General features: G+C 35.4%; 2 protein-coding genes across 5 annotated transcripts; both read right to left on the bottom strand.

The window, feature by feature from the left end:
* Positions 1-674: 674 nt before the first annotated feature.
* Positions 675-6,642, bottom strand: LOC135581922 (hydroxyacylglutathione hydrolase 2, mitochondrial-like). Of its 2 annotated transcripts, none has more exons than XM_065104236.1 (8): positions 6,493-6,642; positions 5,499-5,684; positions 3,734-3,937; positions 2,625-2,748; positions 1,941-2,041; positions 1,338-1,412; positions 1,164-1,262; positions 675-952 (listed from the first exon to the last, which is right to left on the bottom strand). In XM_065104236.1, exons 1-8 carry the CDS (start codon positions 6,547-6,549, stop codon positions 806-808), a joined length of 993 nt encoding a protein of 330 aa, XP_064960308.1. In that variant the 5' UTR covers positions 6,550-6,642; the 3' UTR covers positions 675-805. The 2 variants fall into 2 exon arrangements, with proteins under 2 accessions (XP_064960308.1, XP_064960309.1); XM_065104237.1 differs by lacking the exon at positions 6,493-6,642 and adding an exon at positions 6,257-6,388.
* Positions 6,643-7,940: 1,298 nt separating this feature from the next.
* LOC135610132 (protein root UVB sensitive 6-like) lies at positions 7,941-15,574 on the bottom strand. Of its 3 annotated transcripts, XM_065104233.1 has the most exons (13): positions 15,053-15,573; positions 14,028-14,126; positions 13,781-13,894; positions 12,069-12,140; positions 11,873-11,983; positions 11,667-11,786; positions 10,687-10,788; positions 10,513-10,585; positions 9,851-9,934; positions 9,709-9,773; positions 9,402-9,503; positions 9,135-9,326; positions 7,941-8,531 (listed from the first exon to the last, which is right to left on the bottom strand). In XM_065104233.1, the coding sequence occupies exons 1-13, from the start codon at positions 15,431-15,433 to the stop codon at positions 8,463-8,465; spliced, it is 1,584 nt and encodes a 527-aa protein (XP_064960305.1). In that variant the 5' UTR covers positions 15,434-15,573; the 3' UTR covers positions 7,941-8,462. The 3 variants fall into 3 exon arrangements, with proteins under 3 accessions (XP_064960305.1, XP_064960306.1, XP_064960307.1); XM_065104234.1 differs by lacking the exon at positions 13,781-13,894 and having other exon boundaries at positions 8,232-8,531; positions 15,053-15,574; XM_065104235.1 differs by lacking the exons at positions 13,781-13,894; positions 14,028-14,126 and having other exon boundaries at positions 8,232-8,531; positions 15,053-15,574.
* Between the last annotated feature and the right edge of the window lie 1,560 nt (positions 15,575-17,134).

Below are 17,134 nucleotides of genomic sequence, written 5' to 3'. Positions count from 1 at the left end.
CCAAAATTATTAATTGAAGGCATTATAATATTATTATTTAGTTTATAAAATTTAAAATTCGAAGATCTTATAAAATTGTTAATTATTATAAAATTTAAAGTGTGGAGGTTTAGAAGCACTCGGGTGGGTGATTGACAAAAGACAAAATAACAGTATCTGATGGTGAAATTTTGGTTGACAGATTTATTTGAAGCTTGGCTCATTAATACCATGCAACTCTCAGATCGTCATTCATTTCTGCTACATATTAACAAATGTCCACATGGCCTTATAATTAATGTTTTTTATCCTCCATATAGAACAATACAAGAGCATGTGCACATGCTAGTAAGTTGTTTTCATTGTACAAACTCCTCATAATATCCTAAAAACAACAAATTGTAATGTCATCGAGTTCTGCAGAAAAAAATAATATTCTTAGTCAAATCAAGAACGTTCAAATCACCGGATGGAACCCATGAAATCGAAACAACTATGATAAGGAATGGGAGCTTAAGGTAGGGAAAACGAGAGAGAACGATGGGATATTAGCTAGGACAATTTATTGTAACGTTGAAAGTAAATTGGATTTAGGAAATGAAACGACAACAAATAATCAAAAGCTCAGAATATGGGAAGATATACAAGAGGACAACGAATTCATTTCATGTCAGAAAAACATTTACTCTGAATGATATCTGAAAAGTGATGAATATCTCATATAACCAAAAGCATATTACACACAACTAGGCAACATTACAGAGATCTTGAAAGAATATTAGTTTCCAAATAATACAGACCTGTGTTTATTACAGAAAGAACTGCATTAAAAGTTATCCTTGGCTCGACGAATGATACCCAAGGCTTGTGCATCACTCGCAGAAAGGGGGATATTCAACTTTCGCCGGATCTCAGGACTGGAGGTGCGCAGAAATGGATTACACTGTTTTTCTCTTTTTATTGTTGTCGGAATCTAGAACATCACAGTATGTCAATGATCAAATTCAACAAGTGTTACAAAGTCAAGATGAGTTCTTTCATTCTTTTAAAATAAACAGAATTCTCATCAAAAGGCTTTCTGGAATGACAAGAAAAGGACACCACTGAGCCAACATATATAGTTTGATTTCTGTTGTATTCAAATCAACAAAGACAAAATCACTATTAAGTTTTAATAGGATTACCGTTGGCAGCATTTTACTGCGTAGCTGAGCAACATGTGCTGCATATTCCTGGAGTGCTTGATTGTTGGGTTCTATAGATAAGGCAAACTTAGAGTTGCTCTGCCAGAAGCACCAGTAACATCAATACTGCATCCACAACTTGTCACTTAAATACTAAAAGAAATGACCTCATACCAGAGTATATTCATGGCCACAGTATACATCTGTGGCATCCGGTAAAGACATAATTTGTTGAAGCGAAGAAAGCATCTGCATCAGGAGAAATACAACTTGTTATGCACATTATAGAAACAAGATAAAATAATGCAAAATTGTCAATGACTCATTTGTTTTATGTCAAAGTTCAACATGGTGCATTTACTTTAATTTGGCACTCACAAGTTGCTTGCAATGCACATAACTTTATGCTTCTTTTTGATATATGATCTTTTTAAAGGCAATAACACTAGTCATTCTTTAGATACATATGCTAACACAAATGAACCCCACATCCACATTTGAACAATAGGTATATGCAGATATAGAACTATAGAAAAAACTAGTCGATGTATTTAATTTACAAATTGATCATGAGAATGAAAAAATTCATAGATTTTGTCATCTGTAAACATTCCAGGACAAACAAGTTAAGAATGCATCAGCCATTTTTCTTGCCCATTTTAAACTTAATGGACTAGTTTGCTATAGCCTGTCCACTTTAAAAGTCTTATCATCAAAGCCACAGAAATAGGGTGTGTGACAGCAAACACAAAATCACATATTTTGGCAAAAGAAAACCTGATCTGGATCTCCTTCAAAAAGTTTGCCACAGGATAAGCTAAACAAGGCATCCCCGGTAAATACTGCTCCACATCCTGGAAAGTAATAGCTCACATGACCTGTTAAAATTTAAAAATGGTTAAGAATATTTTGCATCATCACAAGGAAGACAAAGTTGTCTTACAGGATGGCCAGCAGTTGTACTATATGTTTAGTTACTCCCTGAAACCAATATGAGCTTAATAAAGTTCAGAAAGCTTGGTGATTAATCCAAATTAAAGTTATTGCAGCAGTTGCAAAAATTTATTATGAACTAACACCAATAAATGATTGGACCACCAAAGAATTTTGGTAAAAAGTAAAGTAACTAGAACTTTGACACTAATCATGGTTCTTAGAAAAGCAAAATGAAAAGCTAATGGTATTACTATGGAAACACTATCTGAATAACAAATCATGACAATCAAAATATGTTGGTGATGAAGTATACTGTAATATTTGGATACATGACAATAGTGCCCCTTTTGCAAAAGATTTTTATGTGAAGATATTGCTTTCCCAGAGACTGACCAAGAGTGAGCAACAAATAGAATGTCAGTTATGAAATGAAAGAAAAAGAGGCTAATCTGACCAAAATTCTGCAAGGAAGAAAATAGAAAAATAATTAAATGCTGTACATTCAAATGATCAAATAGATTTGACCTTTTGTGTGACCAGGAGTTTCCATCACGAGCACCTCATGGCCTGCAAACATCCACGTTTCTCGATCATGTAGGGATATGTCTATGCCAGGAATTCTATCCTTGTCTTTAGCAGAACCAATAACCTAATTTTAGCATACTGAAGTCAAGAACTAGCCAAAAATAACTTTATCAATATATTAGTTGCAAACTTGCACTTCCAGCAAATGCATGCTTTTAGAGTACACAAGATCATCTATTTCCCAAACTAAGTTGAAATGTCAGCCATTCCCATTCTTGTCACATTTAAATTAGATTTCTATCTAAATGAATTATTAAGATGCTATAGTAGTGAGAAATGCGGAAAAAAAAAAACAAACCATTGATGTGTTCCATCCACTTCCAACAATTTCAAACAGAAGGTTATAACTCCAATATGACAATAATTGAAATGTCAGCCATTCCCATTCTTGTCACATTTAAATTAGATTTCTATCTAAATGAATTATTAAGATGCTATAGTAGTGAGAAATGCGGAAAAAAAAAACAAACCATTGATGTGTTCCATCCACTTCCAACAATTTCAAACAGAAGGTTATAACTCCAATATGACAATAATTGGCAATCAAAAGACTATGCTGCCAGATACATGTTCTGGGTATAATTGACCAAAAATCTGTCGTATGAGAAATAATGCATGATCTCAATATCTTTTCGCGTTCTCTTAGGGAAACTTCATCATTCTCTCCTAGTGAAATATCAATTTCACAACTTAATCGTTTGAAAGGAATTTCCAGCTATGCAGAGATAATTGACCAAAATTGAATACTCAAAGACTACAACCTCTGTTATTTCATGCATAACTCAGCTGTAGTAATTGTCTGATTGTTCTGTGACTAGCAATACAAATCAACTTAAGTGAAGGGTTCCTAAAACTATGACAACTGTATATCAAAATAATAAAGAAACCACAAAGACATAGATATTTGCTAAATTACAGAGACAATAAATCATTTTTTCCAGATAAATCAGAAAGGCAATGAGACAATGACAAAAGAAAAGAGGTTTATATTGGTAGAGTCTATTTCAGTCCCAGAATTTCATGGAAAAAGAAATCGTCTACCATCATACCTTTGCACCATACCTTGCTTTCAGCTCCAAGTTTCCACCAGTATGATCATAGTGATGATGGGTATTAAGTATGTAAGTTAAGTTCTGATTTCTGCGTTCCAGCACATTTATAACAGGTGCGGCTTCAGAAGGATCAACGACTCCAACTGTACCTGTATCTATGTCATGCAAAAGATATGCATAATTATCTTGAAGGCACGGCACCTGAAAAAAATGTGGGACACATTAACACCAAAAGAAAAGTGAGGACACTGGCTGAGCCATGGTATGAAAACACAAGATTGCCACAGGCTGAGATATACAAAACTTAAATGCAGACATCCAGAGGCAGCTTTGCAAATAGTAATTTCAGCATTATATACAACCATTTCTTTATAAATTGGACTAAAGCATGTGTTTGCTACCCCCCACTTGATCATATTTTAAAAGGTTATCAAAATCATGAAACTGGGAAGACAACATCATCTTCTAGATAAAGCATTATTAAGTAGGCTAAGTTGTACAAACTGTCACAAGATGACCATTGCTGTCCATGACTTCTTCATTTTCCTTATGCAGAATGTTAAGATGAAGGGTGTAAAATCAGAACAATTTGTTCTATTAATCCATAATATTTATAAAGAGACAGCTTAATACACAAGGCTCCCACAAATGATGGGTTTGGGTTTGGGGAAGATCAATTTACATAGCTTTGCCCTTGGAAGCATAATCACTGTTTTCTAACCCAAATCCTAGTCACCTAGATCACAAGGAGAAATTCTGCCATGATATCAACGCTCACTCTCAATCTATAAGATACAAGGCTTATTTAGAGCACTTCAAAATTATTTATAGATCAGGATTATTTATCATTCTTTCTCGAAGCCAAAACAACCAAATAACTCTCTTAAACTATCAGGAACTTTATTAAACTATTACAAAATTTACTGAAGGTATCAATATTCCCTCAACATAGAGCAAAAAAATAATGAATTGTAATCTGATTCTACGTAACATGTCTCTAGGATACAGAAAGCTCAATAGATATTCAAATTGGATAAGGTGCCAGACAGATGTCTTACCATTCTTTTTCATGTATACCTTTTTCCCTGTTAATATGACAGCTAGCACCAATACCCATCATACAAAAGGCTAAATCATCTTACTTGGCAAATTTTCTATTTTTAATATCTAACTAGTAAATCAAAAAAATTTGGTTGAATACTATCTGAACAATAAAAGATCTACTCATACAGAATCTTCTTTCGTAACCCCTACCAAGTAAGATTTTGAATACCCTAGACAGAAAGACCAAAGACTTGGTCAATCACAAAAAAAATGTGCCCACCTTGGCATGTCCAAGGACATTGCAACCAATAGTGCTATGTGATGATAAAAGGTCCTCACTGTTTTTTCTTCTATTAAGCAACAGAAAAATTATCCAAATACAACTAGTAAGCTAAAGAATGTGGTAGATTCATGACCATAAAGATAACTTCTAAAGTTGGCATATGAAAGGGAACTGATAGCTATTAGGTTAACTTGTGTTACTGTTCTCAACAAGAGCTCAATGGCAAAAAAAAGATTCCATGAAAAAAGAAACATGCAGCTGACTCCAAATATCTGGAGAATATGCTTGTGTTGTTGCAAATCTTAATGTGAGGGGATTGTCAAAGTAACTCATATTAACAAGTTTCATCGGCTATAGTTTAATTCAGTAGTTTAGTGCAAGATAGTAATGTAAAAGCACGTAAAATATAGAGATCCAAAGACATCAAACACTCACCAACTCAATTTGTAATGAGGATGACATACAAGTAATGTTGCAAAAGAAAGGGGGGAGACCCAAAAACTGGTTCACCCCACGCAAAATTTTTATAGGACTGACGATCAGGGTTCCAAAGCCATATAGTAAATTTTTCCCAAACCATTGTTTTCTCATATTTGGCCACATGCATGGTTGTCCTCTTACCTACAAAAGAGAACTTAAATAATTCAAAAATAATGCTTAATTCATCACATTAGAATCAGCAAGCAGAAAAAAGAATAAGCTAAGAGAATGAGGAAAATCCATAGAACAGAGATGGAAACAGCACTTTGCAATTTCTATGGTTCAAGATGAAAACTAGGGGCACACACCAGTCACCTTTCTATAGGATTAATACTTGTGATACAATAGTCTATAGTACTGAAAAACAACGGATGCATGATCCTTGAGTCGAATTCCTACGCTTCCCAACAATGTAGACAATTTGGTTTCAGGTAATCTGAGTTAATCATCTCTATACACTTGGAATTCTAACTCACAGTCTTTATATCTGATACTAACACGACACCCATGATCGCAATAACACAAAGCTAGACCACATCACCAAACCTCCTCTCAGCATTCAATGTGTGCCACTTCGAACCATCCCCATGCTACTAAATCATCACCAACAAAAACTAATTCATAACAAATGACGTCCATAAGTAGCACACCCCCACATCGAAAAATCGAAAACTATTAGATCCAGCATAAAATCCAGGAATTAAGGAACGCACATCAGATCCGGCCAGAACACGACGCCTCAGCATCATCAAAATCCGAATAAAACAAACGAGATCGCAAGAAAAAAAGAATCGAGCCGAAACATGCAATTCCTGGCGCGAAAAGGATCTCAAACGCGCCGAGGCTGAGGCTATCTTATCAAAACCGCACCAAAAGATACATTACAACAGATCAAAGGATAAGAACCAGAAGTAGAAAGGAAAAGGAGACTGGGAGGAAGATAACGAACCCTAGAAGAAGAAGAGCAAGAGAAGGAAGACATCTGGGTGGAGGCCTTCGCAAGCATCGCTTGATGAGAAGACAAAAAGAAGGGATTTAAATTAAAGAGGAGGAAAGAAAAAGGGAAAAGAAAGGACTTTATCGCTATGTTGAACCCCGGATTTATTTTATCAGGATAATAAGTCTTTTATACCCCTGGCATTACTTACAAATATGGTTGACTCATGTAGAAATCAGTAAAAGGATTGAGGGTATTTTAGTCAATACGGGCAAGCGAACAGTGCATCAGTGGGAGTTGAGTCGGTGAGCTGCTTTAATGTTTGGGAAGTGAGCCCCCCCTCGGACTGTTAAGAGTGTCGTTGGAGCACTATTGGGAGTCACTGCTGCTAGTGCTGCAACTTGGGAGGCATAATGTTCAAACGATTTGATACTTGCATGGTTGATTTTTGCTAACCTTTTAGCTTTGTGGAATCTAAAAGTTTGATCGTAGGTTGACTCTAATTTCATGAAGGTTGTCGTTTTTCCTCAAAGAATAGATATGGACATGGCATCACATGATATGTTTTTTCACTTTATGGCATGTTCCCATGATTGTTAAGGTATAAATTGATGACTCCATCAGGAATTGACTAAGTTTTTTGTCTTAGAAGAACTAGGAACAATTCTTGGATGAAATTTTTTTCTTTTCCCCAAAAGATGAATCAGGCAGTGGAATTTGGCCTTCTTAACATTTAGTGCATGGGATCTAATTTGGAGATTTGGTTTGGTTTGAGCTTATTGTTCCTCTTAGACGAAAAACTGCAACCATGAAAACAGCTGACAAGGATACTATAGATCGGATGAGATGTCATTGTAGCTGGAATATTTCAGATAACGAAATCATTGTAGTGTGACTGTTACCATAAATCATTCTCTGTGGTTATGTAGAGCCTGTTATTTCACCTGCACAAATGGCATCCACAAATGACTTGAAGATTATCCATTCGTGGCCAACCAAACGCCTGCATGCAATCTTGCAGCCTGCAAGAATAAAATACTACTACAGTGAAGTAAAAGTTGCAATTTAAAAACATGTTAGGTTTAATCTACTAACCTTGTAAGTGACGAGATGCCTGCAAGTGTCAAACTGGGCCAACACCACTTGAGATTCTTTCACATACGTAGGCTGAGGTAATCCAATATGAAGCTCCCTAACAAGTCTTATCAGACAGCGTGTATTTGCATGTTAATGCTAGGAATAAAATAAAAAAATAGCATGAATCAACAATTAACTCTGTTTCGGAGATTTTGACCAGTTACATGTCATCATGACTCACAAGAATAAGAAAACAAATCCATAGTAGCACATGAAGAACAATGTCAGCCAGACAAATTTTCACCATCTTTTGACCAAATATAGATACATACTGAGCAACAAAATCTATCTTTATCGGAGAGCTTTTATGAGGCTGCAAAATCTGTGTCAAACCCTTCACGTAACCTCTGAACCACATTTTAGCGTCTTGCACCTAATACATATTATGTTACAAGATAAAATTGCTGAATAATGATATAAAGGTATTTACAACATTAAGATGAATAATACTAAATCCCAGTCCGAAAGACAAGGCCCAGAAATCCACAAAGAAAAGGCTTGCATTGAACATTTACCCATCCATATCACGTGCAAGAGTGAGAAGCTTGCAACTATGAAAGACCAAAATTTTTTCAGATGAAAGTTGGGTTCTATAATTTGTATGAGACAGCATGTCCAAGAGCTAGTAAAAATCGAAATTCCATCGCTTCATGTTGAGATATCTTCGTACCCGATATAGATGATAGAATGGTATACTCTGCAGTTGCTGCAGTGTTTACTTCCACTCGCTTAGTACAAGTGTTAGATGTGACATGAAGCATGATTTTACCATGAGTTTTCACTGCAGAATCTTAATGATGAGCATCCACGAAATGAATGTCGAATTTCTGAATGATAATCAAAGATCAAAGTTCTTTGGTGCTTAGTAGCCGAGCTCTGCCAGGGTTCAGCAATGACTCCGACATTATCCACCCCTTGACAAGAAAAAAAAACAAACACTCTTAGCATAAAACTAGCTTTCACTTCTAGATTAATTAGTTCAATGAATGCAAAAGCACTAATTCATTATGAAAAGATAGAATATTATGCTAGTCAGTTTCTTTGCCATTAAATCATTTCCCTTGAAAAAATAGCAATTAAAAGATTGAATATACCATAGAAGTATATACGGAAGTTGACATAATGTCTGCCCCAAAAATGACATGTGAGAATAATAATGAGACTTCAACTTTGCAGGGGTACACATAAATCATAAATGACTTAGATTTCTTTCTCTTTGATCTGATAATGGACTTCATAAATATTCCCTGCTCATGCTTTTTCTTAATCCATATTCCTTAAAAGTGAAGGCTTCCAGAATCATCCAAAGTGAGGACCCGATTACTCTTTATCTAGATATTCCCCAAGCTAACACAGGCAACAAATCATAATTATGAATTTACTACTATGACCAGCTAAATTTAGCTTGCATATTAGATGAATGTATAAGTAGAAAGACTACAGCAGTATATGGAGTAGAACATCCTAAAAAAAGGGTACCTAAGCTAACATATAATACCAAGTCTTTAATGCATCACCTGCTCTGCTGCTTTTCTCTTGAATATCGCATATGAAGATGAAACAATCTTGCAAGACTCTTCCATATGAGCAAGGAAGTCAGCATTTGTAGGAAGTAAGGGTACTCCATATGTTGATTGGTTAGAGTTCATCAGCTTTCTCAAAGCTTGATTTGAACTTGACAAACGGATGAAATATAGAAGGACATGAGCCTGTCATAAAGATAAAGCACACAATTAAATAGGCAGGTGTTACTGGCTAGTCAACCATCAATAACCAATACTCACATGAAATGCTGCTTTCAATATATCATCTGATTTTGCTTGATCCTTCAATAATGCATATATTTTATCCTTTGAAGGGTTGTAGGTAACCATGTATCTCTCTTTCTGTAATTACAAATGAAGCATAGACAGAAAATCATCAAGTCATATCAAAATTGGCTAAAAAGAAAAATTATAATACTAGTGTTGATTTCTAAAACTCAATTAACGTAAGTAGCAAACTGAACAATGCATGTAGAACAATCATAACCTGTTATGTGAACTACACTGCATAAAACAAGTAGCATGAGTAAATGGTAAGAAACACTACCTCGAACAAGGGTTGTATGGCAAAAAACGAGGATGACTCCTGGAATGCATCACAAAATCTTGGGCCTAAAGCCAAGGTAAAAAAGTAGCTATAATTGTAGACTGATAAGAATGAACAGAAGTACAGTCCAGTTATCACATACCTATAACTACTGGTGTATGTTTCGACCATGGAGGACGAAATATACTTTCCTTAGAGTTTCCTTCCTTCAGTGATGGAACATGCCCTAGAAAATTCCAAGGATTGAACATTTAGTAAAGGTTAAAATTTCTGTACACACTGATCCTTCCTAGACCCCACATTAGCGGGAGTCTTGTGTAATATACCACTATCTACTATTATGTTTCATACATGTATCTATAAGCCACAACAATAACACATTAATATTTCAATCTTTATTCATTTTCTTAGCATTCGTTATTTAAAATGCTTCTTAGATAACAAAAACATTGCATTACTTCCAATAGATCTATAAATGCAACATGTCTTGAACTTTGATGGTATATTTATGGTCAAGATTATGGTATGAACAGTATATTCAGCCTCAAAGTGTCATACACCACAATACTAACTCAACATCCTGCATGCCATGACTACTTTTTTAGATCAATCGAACTGATCATATTTGCATCTTCCCCTCTCCTTTCTCTTACTCATAGTTTTCTGTTTTCTCTTCTTGTTTTTGCTTCTCTTTTCTCAACCAATCCAAAATTTTGGAAACCATATCAAATTGCTTCATCACATCTTGTCTCTTTTACAACAATGACAATTTCTTTTACGTTTTATAGTACTTGCTTGACTTACCAGTCTTGATGAAGGATTCCACGGCCACAGTGAATCTTGCCCTGTTTAATGTATTCAACACAACTGATTTGACCTAGCAAGGAAGATAGATAAACAATTACAATAAGCATGATCAACGAGAACTATCAGTGAGAAAAGGTAATAAAGTCACAGCAGGGAGTTACTGATACTAACCTCTTGATATGCGCTAAAAACATATCCGCATGACAGGAATGCGAATGAAGCCACCAAAGATGGATTCCTTTTTGAAATCAAGATGCTGAGTCCGGTTCCCAACTTAAAACAAATGGATTTTTATTTAGTCAACTGCAAAGCTTGATAAAGCAAGGGAAATGGTGCATAAAACAGATGAACTATTATGCAGGGTTTGTCATTCCGTGGTATACCGCGCGGTATGGGCAGTACATACTGGTCCGATAGGGTACTGGTATGCGGACCATCTTGTACCAAGCGGTCCAGTTAAATTAATAAAATATTCAAAGAAATGGTGGGGTCCATGGCCAAATCAGCATAATAAAGAACCTAGGGTTCGCGTTCGCAAGCCCTTTTCTGGCATAAGGTGTCGTTGCCTCATCATCACCGCTTCACCTCTGCTGTCGCTGCTACTTTGTCGTCGCGTAAGGTCCCACTGCCTCGTCATCATCGCTTCGCCTCTGTTGCCACTATTGCTTCGCTATTGTGTAAGATGCTACCACTTCCCCACTACTACTATTGTCGCTTGGCCATCGCGTAAGATATACCAAGTGGATTTTGATTTTAATGCTTACCATGTTTTCTTCCCTAATTTTGCAATACACATTGAGAATAAACGGAAAAATGACAATTTAGCGTAACTTTAGTCTATGATTTCTAATATGTATGAAGTTTAGATCTTTCGCAGGTAACTACATCTCTTTACGTTCTCTTTTCTAGTAAATGCTAGAAAGACTTGGTTCAATATTGAGAAAAATACTTTTAGTGCTCAAAAAGTGAAAGACAAGTAAGAAACTAAAAGGAATAGCTGCATATAGTCACATACAATTGCATGTGAAACGTGCCCCGTGAAATGGTTTGATGAGTCTGACTTTTGTGTCAGATTCCATCCTGAACCAAACTAATAAACTATTGAAACAACCATGCACCAGTAAATGTGAGCATACTCTCAAATAGCATACCAGATCAGCAATATTGCCAACACATTCTCCTTTAGCAGTGACATCTCCAATATTTTCTCCTCTGGCATAGGCCTTGTAGATTGGAGTACGTGTCGATGTTGATGTCACAGCAGCAACGTTCTACAGATGACACAATTGAAGACATCATACACCAAACATCACCAGTCAGACGCTATAAACTGAGAACATATATTTGTTTCTCCAACCTTCACCACATTAGCTGCACAAGCCAATGGCAAGAAAAGGTGCGGAACAGTAGCAGTTGCTAACTCTACTCCAGCACCTAACTCCATTAAAAGATCACCCGCAAAGCGAAGCTGTGGCAATATCCAATACCGATCAGTGATAGTTGTCATATATGTAAGGTCATAGAAGTAAAAGAACAAAAGCACAAGGGTATACCTGCTTCAGATCATAGTCAAATTTCTTTCCTTGTCGTGCAAAGAGCATTTTGCCAACACGCCCGGCTCCATCCTGCGTAATATTGAAATTGCATTTTAATATTTAAAATAACATAATTCTAGCAAATCAGAATAGATTCAACAAGAAAAGTGATAATAATACAAAATACAAGAACAAGAAACATGCCCTTGATGTTCTCCAAGAAAGAAATAAGAAAATATGCCTTTAATCAAGCAATGAAGACTTTTTCGTTTTTGCTTCAAATCCATCTCTTCTAGATAGTCATATATTCAATTTTTCATTTTTTAGTGCAATGCTTCTGTTTTATAATTGATAAATGTCCTCTTAAACATTATGGCCACATGCATATGAAATAGTCAGCTAGCATTGGCATTGACACTAAGTTTATTATAGCTCGGTAGGGATGACTGCTATGTGAAAAGCAGTGGCTTTCACTAGGTTAGATATATAATCTGGCAACTCAAAAAAACCAATATTGCCATGCAACACAGGTAAAGCTAGAGAGTTCAAGAATAGAACACTGGGGAGGAGAACAATCAAGTCAAGTAATCTTAAATTGTAAAGGATTGTGTCTCAGCTTCTGAGCAATAGTTTTCATTATGATTGGATCTTGATTCAACACTTTATACACAAAAAAAAAAAGATTGCAATGGCAAGTTATTCAATAAACAACTCCTTTTAACAAATATCATCTACAAAGAAGATCAGTCAATTCATCTGTTAATGTATTGAAAGATAAAATGATATAAACCAAAAGAATACCATTTGCATACAGACAAATCAGTAGTGACTAGAAAGGCCATTTGTCAGTTGCTTCAAGAGAGCCCATGGGAGACAAAATGTTCAAGGATATTAATTATTTCTTTAGCAAAAAACTGTTTACACGGCCTGCAGAACTACCAATATGGTGTGCAATTTACCAAATCCAATAGAAGCACAATAAATCAGTTTGCCTGATTGTGTTGTACATGGTGCTCAAAACCTGTACACACAAACCCGGCATCGGCCAGTGCAACTAATATATCTAAGGACCCCTTCAAAAAAAAAAACAGTATGTATATAGGTGTCATGGTAAGGTTATTCCTTTGTGGCTTGCATACATTGGCCCCCACATTAACAGGAGCCATGTGCTTGTGCACTGGGATCACCCTTTTTATGGACATCATTCACTTGCGCATATGGTAAACAAGATATATAACCCTTATACTGATTCCAATATCAATCTGACTAATATATATGGGATAGTATTTACCAGCATCCAGACCAGATCATTTAGCTTGCTATCGGACCATATAGCTTGGCACTGTTCAGTATTTAATTTTTCACTATTTTTTGGTAATACCAGGCAAAGGCAATACAAGTTTGTACACCACCCAATATAGCAGTATCATAGTGGTTTGACAAGATGTCAAAAACTGGTATCGTATCAAGATCTAAAACCTCGACCCTTATATTGCTTCCATATTCTTGCATTTAAGGTGGATAATGCCATAAGCAATATATGCAATATCACCATTTTGTATAGTGTACATAAACAACTTTTCAGTCATCCCAAATAAATAGAATGAAAGAAGATGAAAAGATGGTTTAGCAGGCTTTTGCTGCTTCAACAATTTAGACCATGGTTCTAGAGGAATTAGCACATAACTAGCTGTTATTTTGTTTTGCCAGGAAATGCAGATTTTCTTCACCTTGAGTATCCAATTAATGGCAACAGCACCTGGTGTAGTTTTATTTTTGGATACTCCAACAGAGCTCAACAGCGTCTGTGTTGTAAAAACACCCATGGCTCCACCAAAGAAATGCTAATCAATAACGGAAAACATTAGTAATGAGGAGCTCAAGAAAAAAAAAACAAATGAAAAATTCTTCCAAATAGTTTTGACACAAATACAGAAATAATAATAGGCTTCAAAAGGTTTCAGATCAAATGAGTACCTTTAGAGCTCTCCAAGTCATATATGGAACATATGAAGGGGTAACACTATCAGGAAAGCCTTCAGGTACTACATACGATCTCACGAATGACATCAACTCCTGCACCAAAATGTGTCCTCGTGACGCTTGGACAACCAAGAACTTATGTATTTTCTTAAATTTTTAGAAAATACTTCGCAAACCGACAATTTTTATTCCTGATAGGTCAAAAAGTATCCCATGCACACACTACAACTCATAGTTCTCCTGTAAATTAATAGATAATGTTATATGCATTATGCAATATTAAATTAGAGCACACTTAACAATCTTAAGGTTGTGAACCCTTTACAGCACTGTAATAACTGTGAATATGCAAATTAAAACTGGAAAGAAAAAGTGATAAAGCACAATATTCAGTGAGGTTTATCAAGATGGGGGGGGAAGGATGTGTGCTACAATACAACATTCACTTTTTTTTCTCAAACAAGGGACATTCTTGATCTAAAACACAGCATGCAAAAATGTGGTCCTAATGAGTATACCCGCTCTCTCTCATTTCACATGGCATTCCTCTTTTTCACCCTTCTAGACTGATAAAATTGCCTTGTACAAAAACTTTCCAAGATCTTGTTAACGTTACACATCAATTTAAGCAACAATGACCTGACGGTGTTGCGTGTTATTACCACCACTCCTCTTGCTTAATTTACTAGATCGAACATCTTTCTTCTGAATATTTGCAACAGAAAGCAACTCTAGAATGAAAGAATTCTTCATTTTGTTGTCACTTTATGCATTATCTCACAGGATAAAGTAGTCTAAAAGGTCTTTTAAAGAGAAGCTATTTTAATATTTTCAAACGAATAAAAAAAAAAGAAAAAGAAATACTTAACTGAAGAGATAGGGAAAAGAATAAAGAAACCTATTTACAACTAATAAAATCGGAAAGAAAATTAAGCCACAAAACTAAAAGGAGAAAAGAAAACAACAATTTCTCCGGGAATTCAGTTACCCGATCCGGATGCTGTTGACAGAGATCTCACCTCCAACGGAGCCACCGGGCTCTGCATCGGCACGGCCCGGACAGACGAGCCCCTGCGTGCCCTTCCGGGGGTACCGTCGACGTCCACCACGTAGCTCCATCTCCTCCCGTCGATTTCCTCCCAGCAGAGGACCCCGGGAGCCGGCGCCGCATCGAGGGCGAGCCCCTCTACGGGCGGCCCGAACCTTACCTCAGCCTGGACCCGATCGGTCTGCTTCTGAGGCTGAGGCTGCGGCCGGGTGGGCACGAGCGGGGGTGAGGGGAGGCTGGCGGCGGCACTGGCGCGGACGGCCTCCCGGACTAGGCCGCACGCCTCTGGGGCGCCGCCGCGGGTCAGGCTCTGTGCGGAACTGGCCGACCGCTTCAATGGAATCGGAGCCATCGATCAAGGAAAATGAACAGGAGGAGAGGGGAATAGAGGAGGAGAGGGCAACTTGGAGAAGTCGAAAGGGTGCCTCGGGTTTGTCGCGGCTACATTTGGAGAAGTGCGCGTGGGGAACAGCGAAGCGGCCGTCCAGAAAAAAAGAGTGTCACATAGTCGAGAGTAAAGAAAAGGAAAAAGAAAAAATTGAATATATAATATGTTATTTACATATTTAATTATTTAAATTAAATTTTCATATACATACATATAAACCAAAAATTCTGTACATGTATTTGTAATTTATCTCCATAGCACTTTTGTTTATTTCTAGTTGATACTCCAATTGATATCAATATTTTTTTCTACTGATGATCCAATGATTATCTAAATAATAATTATTATTCTTAATCGATATTATTCATTTCCATCGATAAAATAACTCGATAGCTTTGATCCCATCAAATTTTTAGTAGTAATTATACATTTTGGTGAGTATCATTTATTAATATTTTTTTTAGATATGATCTATGCTATGTCGGATAGTTCTTTCCGATTATCCACTAAAAAATATTCAAGTATCATAAAAATTAACTTTAATAGTAATTTTTTATTACATCAAGACTTATTTTGTAAATTATTCAAGTCTCAATTAGTTGACTCCGATAATTATCTCAGAAGATAAGATTTGCTCTAATTGATGTCAATATATTTCTACTTTATCTCTGACATTCCAATGATTATCTCAAAAAATACTATTTGCTTTTAATCTATCTGACTCATTTTTATCAAATATAGTAACTTTGGATCCCTTCAAACTCTTTAGTAATAATTTATAATTTATTTATCTTTTTTTTTATATAATCTAAATTATGTTGATAGTTTCTTTCAATTATCTACCCAAATACTCAAGTATCAATAGAATTAACATTAATAGCAAATTCTGATTACGTCATCTCAGTTACTAGTATTATAGTGTTAACATCACTAATCTCTTTATATAGTATTATAGTGAAATCCAAACTATAAACTATATTCACTAATTATTCTAATGCTAAGTGTTTTATCTATCCAAAATAACCAAAAAAAACAAGTATAATTATTGATTATATGTAAAATCTAAAAGTTTTTATAGATAACTTGGCTTTAATAGATCGTTTCTTGAGTGATGAATAAATCATTGTTTCCATTGTTACTTACCATGATGATGAATACAAGTAGGTAGCGATAGTAATTCAAATATATAACTCACTAATGTCATTTGAATAATTATAGAACAAGTTAACCAATTATGAAATGCATATGAAACGAGAAGAGAGAGATTAGACCGGTTATTATAACTCAATTCAATCAAAAATTCAAAAGAATGAGTAATCAAAATAAAAACTTTAATAAAGTATTGAACATGATATCTCATGGATAGATAGGTAATACTCAGAGTTGTCATTCTTTATTATAGTATCAAAATTTTTAATTATCATAGAAATTTTAACCCAAATAACTCAGGAAATAATTAAAACCCAACAATCACTATAATTATCATAAGTTCTAGTATTTTAACAATAATAATTAGTGAAAAAATTTCTACTAACTTTGTAATAAAATTGGATACACTATAAAAGTCTATCGAACTCTATTAATTGAATTATTAACTCTGTTATTTCTTGTCATATTATTTCCGACCTATAAAATTTATCTATTTACTCTGATTATGGTAGCAAT

Source organism: Musa acuminata, chromosome BXJ2-4 (genome assembly GCF_036884655.1).
Source record: "Musa acuminata AAA Group cultivar baxijiao chromosome BXJ2-4, Cavendish_Baxijiao_AAA, whole genome shotgun sequence".
NCBI classification, from domain to species: Eukaryota; Viridiplantae; Streptophyta; class Magnoliopsida; order Zingiberales; family Musaceae; genus Musa; species Musa acuminata.
Note: the sequence above shows the minus strand (reverse complement) of the source record. Positions and strands in the feature narration are given on the sequence as shown.